The sequence below is a fragment of the Geospiza fortis genome, unplaced genomic scaffold (assembly GCF_000277835.1).
Source record: "Geospiza fortis unplaced genomic scaffold, GeoFor_1.0 scaffold16, whole genome shotgun sequence".
In the NCBI taxonomy this organism is placed as follows: domain Eukaryota; kingdom Metazoa; phylum Chordata; class Aves; order Passeriformes; family Thraupidae; genus Geospiza; species Geospiza fortis.
The window spans coordinates 16943097-16952362 of NW_005054302.1; the positions used below are offsets into that span (position 1 = coordinate 16943097).

A 9266-nucleotide genomic window follows, 5' to 3' on the forward strand; every position below is an offset into this window, starting at 1 on the left:
ACTTCAGATAGAGTTAATGGAACAGTGTTTAAAAAAAATGGTCCTCTCACGCTCCAGCTGTGAGGATGCTGAAAAGCCACCCTCTGGGAACCTGAATGGGGCTGGGACCTGGAGGAGAAGGGAGCAGGCACCAATGCTTTAGTGAGCAGAAACAAACCTGGCCAGTGGTAACTTCTGCAACTGGGCCAGAAATAATGCTCTGATCAATGCCCAGTGCATGGGGTCAGGCTGCAGGACTGCTGGGAATCCCTCCCCTTTCTGCTCTGGAGCTCTTACTTTACTCATCCATAAAATAAGGGTAATAGTAGCTAATTGGCAGGCAATGCAGAATAATTAACCCATGAGATGTTTCAAGTCGTCGACCAAAAATACCCTGACAGAACCAAAACCAATTCTGGGTGGGCTGAGGTCCAAAGGTGGCAGGGATGCATTTATCTTATCGCAGCATCACTTGCTTTTCCCCCTAAATAAACTCTATTTCTGAGCGCCATCTCGTGCTGGCTCCATGAAACAGAGTCCCTGTTGTCCCTACAGAGCATCAACCACACCAGAGCAGTGTAAACCAGCATCTCCCAGCTTTTCCCAAAGGACTGGCACTTTCCCGGTGATTTGCCACAACTGGAAACTCTCCCCAGACCATTTCACTTTTTCTCACCACAGTGATTGATACAGGGCAGAACTTTCTTCTGTGGATGGGTGTTTACATGGGGCTGGCTGAGCCCTTTCTGACTGGGACAATGTGATCCCCAAAAGCCTGACCCATGTGCGGGATTAAGCAGGGATAAAACAGGAGATGAAGTACCTTGAGGGGAATCAGCAGAGCAGCAGTGGCTAACCAGGAGTTGTTAGAGGCCTGAGATCTCTGTGCTTGGCCCCTGTTCTGACGAGTCCCCAGGCATGAACGCACGTAAATCGAGGAATCATTATCAAGGCATGGATCTAGTGACCACACTGCCCTGCTCACTCTGAACAACTCCAGGGCTTTTACAAATCTGAAATTAGCCTTGAGGTTTGTTCCTCCCCCTGTGCACATCAGGGCTGCAAACCGCAGATCCCAGCTGGGGACTTCTATTACCTCCCCATTGCTTGTCCTGCAAGAGGGCAGGATGATAACATGGCTGGAGACCTTGAAATAATCCCCATCAGGAATTTTTTCAGGCCTTCACATATTTGCAAGGCAGAGGTGAGATGAAATCTCCCTCCTGAACTGCAGATGGGCGGTCAAGAGATGATGGCAATGCTGGCAGATTGACACTTTGCAGCTGTGCCCTGGGATGTTGTCAGCTGGTGTGAAAACTGCCCCTTTGGAGCAATTTATGTCTGGACAAAAGGCTCATTCTTGCTTTTGGCCCTGTCATGGAGCTGGGTGCATGTACCGCTCACCTATGACAGGGGCATTTTGCCGGTGTTTCAGGACCAAGTGGCTTGTGGGCTTGTTTGGAGGGGTCTGAGGTGTTCTCATTGCTCTGGGGCTGGGCAGTGCAGGTCAGTAAGGTGACAAACAGAGGGAGCAGAGCTCTCTATGCCCAGAACCGGCTCTCCCCCCATTCCAGCCCCTTTCTCCTCTCCCTCTGCAGGAGCGCCAGCTTCTCCCAAGCCACCAGGTCTGCCTTCTTCATGCGGAGCGACTCAGCGGTCCAGAAGCTCTCGCAGGGCAACGGGCACTGCATGAACGGCGTTGGTGGGCAGCTCCATGGCTTTTACAGCCTGCCAAAACCCAGCCGGCACAACTCGGAGTTCAGGGACAGTGCCTACGACCTCCCGCGCTCCTTTGGCTCCTACACCCACCCCAAGTCAAGCCTCACCAGCTCCGAAACTGATAATGAGGAGGTCTACACCTACAAGACTCCCAACAACACCCTATGCAAGGAGTTTGGGGAGCTCTCCACGGACTCCTATGACATCCCTGCCACACCACTCTCCATCTACCAGATCCCCAGGACATTTACACTGGACAAGAACCACAACACTCTGGCTGTGGCCGCCAGCGACTCACCCGCTGCGCCACCCCCACGGCCCCCGAAGCCTGGGCAGACAGAGCCACGCTGGGGCAGTCCACCCCAGCGGCCCCAGCCTGGCGAAAATTTAGGTCTCACCCCCATGGCAGCCACCATTCCCCGGAGAAACACGCTGCCAGCAGTGGAGAACAGCAGACTGCACCGAGGTGAATTTGGAGGTGGGGACCTGGGGGTGGCTTTGTGCTATCCAGCAGCCTTGGGTGGGTCAGTCCCATTGGGTTGTGGTAGGGCTGGGGTGCATGTGGCATCAACCAGAACACAAAGAAACTCTGCTCAGCCAGGATCTGGCCCTGGTTTTTGTATTCAGCAGGCATGGAGAGGCATATGCAGAGTTCTGCCCACCAGAGCTGCTCAGCTGGCTCTTGGCTGTGTTGTACCTTAAACGAAAACCCAAAATGTGCTTGCTTATGGAGCCCTTTGCCAGATTTTTGTGATTTTGGCCATTTTTAGCTTACCTTCAATTCATAAGCAGGTTTATCAGAACATACTTCAGCTTGGAAGTATGCCTTGGTTTGGTTCACAAAGGTGGGTGTGCAAAACCTGGGTTTTGCATGTCTCCAGAACCCAGCAATCCCAAGTGCAGCAGAGCCACGATTGCCATTGGCCATGGGTGGGCTGTAGGTGTACATGCCCTTTCCAAACCTCCTGCCTAGGATGAGATAGTTGCAAAGTAACTTCGAAAAGGTGGCTGGAAAGAAAATGCACTGTAAATTATACACACAGCTCTCTGAAATGCTTTTTCCATCTCCTCCTACCTAAATGCCCACCCTTAGGCTGAGATCAGATTCATGCTCAGCAGTAAACAGACTGGTGCAAGAGCTTTGCACCCATCCTCCCCTTCCTGGAGGCTGCCAGCCTTTAAATTTACTGAGCAAGCTCTAACAGAGCTTCCCCTTAACCCAGTTTTGTCACCATGATCTGCCTTATCTGACACCTTTACCCCTGAGATTTTGCAACACTTCAGCAGAACAGGGTTAGGTCTGCACAGCACTGTGCAGTTGTGCTGGTGCATCAAAGAGATGCTAATTGGGAAACAGCATAGCAGAGAGCCTGTGACCAGCTAAAGACCACATCTTCTTATCAGCATCTCAATCAACAAGAACAGATACTGCCCTACCATGGCCTGGACTTTGTTTCCAGGGACCCCTTTTTGTTATCAGTTGCAGTGGGACACATGAATTTGTGGTTGTGTTGCAGCTTCTTCCTGTGAGACGTACGAGTACCCCCAGCACGGGGGCGGCAGCGCTGTGCAGTCAGTGGAGTCCATGAACGATGGATACCACTCCTACCTGGTGAGTTGGCCTTGGTGCAGCCACCACACCACAGGCACTGCTTGCACCTTACAGATTCAGAGACAGGTTGGTTCCAAGTTGGCCCTCACAGCCCAGTCCTGCAGAGCTAAGTCAATAAGGGGTCTGTTAATGGTTTCTGTTTAAACCACAGTGGCCCGCAGAGAACAGATGGGGCGGCAACCCACCTAACCATGGTGTGCAGAGCTTTGCTTATACACAGTGTATCTGCAGCTTTGGCCCCGAAAAAAGCTACCCAAGAGTTTGCCTTCTTCCTGAAAGCCTGGGATGCCGCTGAGCTAAATTTTGAGATGAAGCCAGAACAGCCTTTTTTGTGCACTTTCTAAGATTTCCTGAGCTGGAAATGACATTAAAGCAACCTTTCATATTCCATTTTAGTCACGGACACAACCTAGGGAAGAAAGACTTTCCAGGTTAAGCATGCTTCTCCAGCTCACTCTGATCATGAGAAGATGCTCAGGTCTGGGTGATAAAGACCTTTCTGAAAACTCAGGATGTTCCAATGTCTTGGAAACAAAGGAGGTAGAACCTCTCAGTGCAAACTAATGTCCAAGGAGGGGACAGATCATTCCTTCCCTTTGTGCTTAGATTTTAGAGTGAGTCTCCCGTCAGATGTTGTTTGGTTATGATGAAATGAAGGGTTTGTAGTGGATGGGGTTGAGCAGTGCCTGATGCTCACAGCACGTCCTCCCCCAGCAGGCCAAGGCAGCTGTGGCCCGCTCCCACAGCACCGACTCCGAGGACAACTACGTCCCCATGAACCCCGGTTCCTCGCCCCTAATCCACACCGAGAAAGCCAACGACAATGCCCAAAGTCTCTACATCCCCATGAGCCCTGGGCCGCATCACTTTGACCTGGTGGGCTTGTCCTCGGCCACCCTTCCCGTGCATAAAGGAGGAGCCGTGGCTCAGTGCCACCAGGGGCTGAGTGAAATCCAGCCCCCGCCAGTCAACCGCAACCTCAAACCCGACCGGAAAGGTAAGAACCTTTGGCTGTGCACAAATCTTCCCAGGAATCCTTCTGTTCTCTTAATACTTCAGACTACATCTGTGAAGTTGTGTCCAGTCCCAGGTGGGGTGTGCTTTGCTACTGCCAGTACAATCAGACCTTCAGATGTCCCCCATCCCCTTCTTCTTTCAGAAGCTCTGTAGTGCAAATGTAGCTTTCCTGGTGCTTGAACAGTCCATCTCAAACCCTTCCAGGCCTTTACAGGAGATGCATGTCACAAGCAGGATTTCATCCCCTTGGCCTGCACTCCTCCCTGTGCTCCACCCCAAAATCTCAATGTTGTATTCAGATGACATAAGTTTTTCCTACAGTTTCCTACTGGCTGGTTCCAGACAGTTCTTCTTTCAGGGCTCTGCTGACATTCTCCAAATCTCTCCCTAATCCATTGTCTAACCGGTGGCCAAGGAGATCCTGAGGAGGAGGGCTCCCATCTCTAGCGTGTCAGCACCTAACCTCATGGATACTCCATTCAAGGGCTGGGGTTGGAACGTAGAACTCTTCCACCTTATGAACCATCCATGATGAGAAGAGCTTTCATGCTACCCTGCAGATGTCCTTTCCCATTCCCTATGGGAAAACACTCCACACAGAGGCAGTTCAGGCCTGGCAGAGCCTGGTCTTGTCCACTTCTAATGCTTTAATCACCACAGATACCTAATGAGTGGTTTTGGGGTTTGGGCATTTTTAGCAGATCTCTATTCCCTGGAGGGCACATCCCCCTTTTGGGACTACCAATCCACTTTGGGGCTGTGAAGCAGGGGGAGAAATTCACTGTTTTCTCACAGTTCTGACGTAAATGAGCACAGGGGTTTTAGTTTGGAGTATTTGTCATCAGCTGGAAAGGCTGGGGGGCTGATTAGTAGAATGGGAAGTAATCAACCATCTGTGGGGGCACTTTCATGGCAGTCATGGATGCTGAATTGTAGGAACATGCTGCCTCTGAATAAAGGCTTTTCCCCTCCCCAGCAAAGCCATCACCGCTGGACCTGAGGAACAACACTGTCATTGATGAGCTTCCCTTCAAATCGCCAGTCACAAAATCCTGGTCCAGGCCAACGTGAGTAATGGCTGGGGGATGAATTCTTGCTTTGCTCCAACAGCAGCTCTCTGGTCTCATTCTTACTGATGTCCACATGTAGCCATGCTGTCACCTCAGCCGTGGATTAAACATTCCCCACATCACAGCTGGTGTCAGGAAGATAAATTCATTTAGGTTGGGATTTCACATGAAAGCCCAGCATGTGGCTAACAAGCTAGTTAAGATCCCTTGAAGACATTTCCTGTTTCTGGGATCTGACAACTACTGGAGAGCCGTGGCTCTGACCTGGGACTTGTGGTCCACCACGATTCATGATTCAGCTGAGCCAGACCAACTCAGCCATGCTGTGTGGGGGGCATGATTTCACATCCAAGCTATTCCCCCCAAAACCCCACTGTCATCTCAAAGCACAGGGTGACTCTCAGGGTCTGACCAAGCCATGTTTTGATTGCCTTGAAAGCAAAGCTTAGCCTGAAGGAAGTCTGCAAAATTAAACCAAAGCCCTTCAGAGCTATGTCTGCCAGCCAAAAATAACAGGATTCGCACAATTCCAGCTCTGCTACTAATCCATGGTCTGATGTTGACCAGTAAAAGGCAGAAGCAAAGCTTGGCTGCTATGACTCCTCTAATAAATTGGATTGTGTGGAGACTGACTGCAGGGCATGAACGCTGTGTGCTGAAATCACTGCACTGGGAAGCAGCAAGCAGGGTTTGATTGACAAGAGGTCTGACCCTGGAGAAGCTAATGGATTTTTCCCCTATCAGCTAATCATATGACCCTGCTTTACTGAAAGGCAACAAATAGCTTTTTGAGACACGTGCTTTAATGCCAGAAGCTGATTTCATTATTTTGTTCGGTATAATTAGATTTGGCCAATTGAAAGAAAGACAATTCCTCGGAGGATTTGTTTTCTGGCAAAAAATTGGGATAGGGCCTGTACGGTAAACAAATCCTGTTGCTGTGGTGGGGCTGGAGGTGAGAGGCTTCATCAAGGCTGCCCCTCCATCCTCCACAATTAAATGTTTCTTGAGGGATGAAGGAGTTTGTGGAATCTGATTTGTGTAGATGAGAGCAGGAGAGTTACGGGTACACAGCAAGCAGGGTGTTGCTAAAAAATTCTAGAAAGAAAAAGCTGAAGAGACCAAACCCAAGGATTTCCAACCCATGGAAAGGACAGGCTGGAGAACCTCAATACCACCAGCTCTTCCTCATGCCCAGACTGGATCGCAGTGATGGTTGCAGGCATCAGGAGCTGCCCTCTCCCATCCCTCCGTGACAAAGGACAAGCAGGACCTGCAGCCCTCAGTAACTCCTCACCCCCTGTCCTTGCAGGCAGACCTTCAACGCCGGCTCTCTGCAGTACTGTCGCCCTGTCTCCTCCCAGAGCATCACCAGCACTGACTCGGGAGAGAGCGAGGAGAACTACGTGGCCATGGTAAGGGCCCCGCAGCTAAGATAGATGATTCTGGCAGGACATACGATCTCCACAGCTCTGCAGATGCATTCCTAGCTCGTGACAGGGAAGTGTTCAGATAGCACAGTGTGGAGTACATCCTTATGTGCATCCCTCAATGCACAAAACAGGGTGTTTCCTTCTGAAAACAGCATGTCTCATTGGAGTTTTAAATGTGTATGAGAGCAGAAACATGTATCACCCGCTTTGCCAGGAATTAAGAGGGGTTTAAAAATTTATACGGACTGTCAGGGTATATTTTCCTAATTAAGGTTGATTTTTTTCAATTTTTTTCCCCTAATAGCTGCTGACATCATGTTTCTGTGGGAGCAGGGGCTATCAGAGCAGAAGCAGGGAGTGGCACTGCTTACAGGGAGGGAATTTTGTCTGTTTTGGTGAAGCTACTGACTTGAAGCATATTTTTGAGGCTATGTAACTAATGGGGTAGAGGAAATCTGTGCTCTGTGCAGCATGCTTGTGATTAGCAAAGATCCCAGAGCTGGCCTGGCCTTGCTGAGGTGTGGTTCTAGGGACATGCTAAAGCCCACATCTGCTGTCAGGCATGTGAGTAAAATCAGCACAAAGGCAGAGCTGCTCTGATACATGAAATCAAGAGCATAAGCTTGAAATATTTGTTAGCACAATATACAGCATTTATAGTATCCCAGCAGTTCTTGCATATCCTTGTCTCAGAGGCAGGTGAGCAAATAACCAGGCTCTTTTAAAGGTGCCTCCAACATGTTTCATTTCTGGATTTGTGTTAATTTCCTTTTTTCTTTCTTCCTTCCCACTTTAATACTCATTATCTCTCCTGTCTCTTCCCTGCATTAGCAAAACCCCATTTCTGCTTCTCCTGTTCCTAGTGGTACCAACAGCCCAGCGCCTAAAAAGAGTTCGGGGAGTGTGGATTACCTGGCCCTGGACTTCCAGCCAAGCTCACCAGGGCCACACAGGAAGGTATGGGGGATTTTATAAACTTCTGATTAAAAAGTGATGCATTTTTAAGGGGTTCTATGCACATTGACAACAGCAGGGTACAAAGCCCAGACTGTGGTCTCAGGAATCTCTGATGCTCAGAGGGCTGGAGCACCTCTACTATGGAGGCCGGCTGAGACAGGTGGAATTGTTCAACCTGGAGAAGAAAAGGCTCCAAGGAGACCTTGAACCATTTTCCAGTGCCTAGAGGGGCTACAAGAGAGGTGGAGAGGGACTTTTGACAAGAGTATACAGAGACACTTCAAGGGGTAATGGCTTCAAACTGTCAGAGAGCAGGTTTAGATTAGAAAGAATTCTTTACTATGAGGGGTAATGAGGCACTTGAACAGACTGCCCAAAGAAGCTTTGGTTGCCACATCCCTGGAAGTCTTCAAGGCCAGGTAGGATAGGGCTTAGAGCAACCTGGTCTAGTGGAAGGTGTTTCTGCCCATGGCATGGTTGAAATGAGATGATCTTTAAGGTCCCTTCCAACCCAAAACATTCTGTGAGCCACTGCTATATTTGCTCTAGGTCAAACTCAGTCTCTCTTGCATGTCTACAGCTTTGCTGGCAGTGCAAAGCAGAAGCATGGATGTGCAGGGTTCAGGGATGCTGATGAGACCACAAACTCAGCTGGAGACTATATATTGAAAAGCTGTCAGGAGGTATCCCAAGAAGTATCAGAATTGGGTTTTTCCTCCTTCAAAACTACAGGTCCTCCTAGACCAGACTTGGATTTTGCACCTGAAAAGTGAAGGACTAGGGTTGTATAAACATTCATGGCAACCATTTGTGAGTTGGCCTCACTTTCTCAAACACCACCTTGTTTCCTAGGCAAAGCATCCCACTGGTTAGGTCCTTTTATTATTTGACAGTTTTCCCTTGATGGTTTCTTTCTGCCCAGCAATATTTCTGCAAGTATCACCCATTTAAATTATATCCCATTCTGGAAAAGTGATTTTAGACCGCTAAAAAGCATGATTCGGTTCCAGTTATGAGCAGATGGAGGTCCTGTGAAATGCTTGTAAAGTCAGAAAAAACTTCAGGACTCCAGGAGTTATGGTAAAAAGTATCTTCTTTTTCTCAACACATCTCTTGGAAGACCCTGCAAACATATCTGTTGTTTGGGGATGAAAATGAGCTAGTGCCATAGGTGGGTCGAGTCAGCACAGCTAAAAGGTATAGAACTGGTATTTTTATGTGTATCTCTAAGAGTTCTGAAGTTCTTTACAGGAAAATGAGCAAGATGCCAGGCTGAACTCAAAAAATCAGCAGTTAGAGAACACAATTACAACCAAACATTCACCTCCCAAAGTTTGTGAGAAGGTAGAGACCCACGTGCTGTTTCTACCCTCCCATTGCACTGCAGTCTCATGCCAGCAAGAGGCATGAGAGCAGATTGAAGTCCTTCATCCAAGTGTCTTTGGGAGGTTAGAGGGAGGGTGATGAGCTGTGAAATCT

The 9266-nt window shown here is 49.1% G+C and overlaps 1 protein-coding gene across 6 annotated transcripts in view; it reads left to right on the forward strand.

Annotated features, from left to right (window-relative positions):
• Window positions 1–9266, forward strand: part of GAB2 (GRB2 associated binding protein 2) — a 36996-nt gene that overhangs the window by 24318 nt on the left and 3412 nt on the right. The window contains exons 3-9 of one of the 6 annotated variants that reach the window (XM_031065987.1): window positions 1578–2023; window positions 2072–2164; window positions 3216–3310; window positions 4025–4307; window positions 5304–5394; window positions 6710–6812; window positions 7662–7787. In XM_031065987.1, coding sequence (XP_030921847.1) covers window positions 1578–2023; window positions 2072–2164; window positions 3216–3310; window positions 4025–4307; window positions 5304–5394; window positions 6710–6812; window positions 7662–7787 — 1237 coding nt within the window. Of the gene's footprint in view, window positions 1–1577; window positions 2177–3215; window positions 3311–4024; window positions 4308–5303; window positions 5395–6709; window positions 6813–7661; window positions 7788–9266 lie in introns of all 6 variants that reach the window. The other 5 variants (XR_004082912.1, XM_031065984.1, XM_031065985.1 and 2 more) reach the window with 5 other exon arrangements.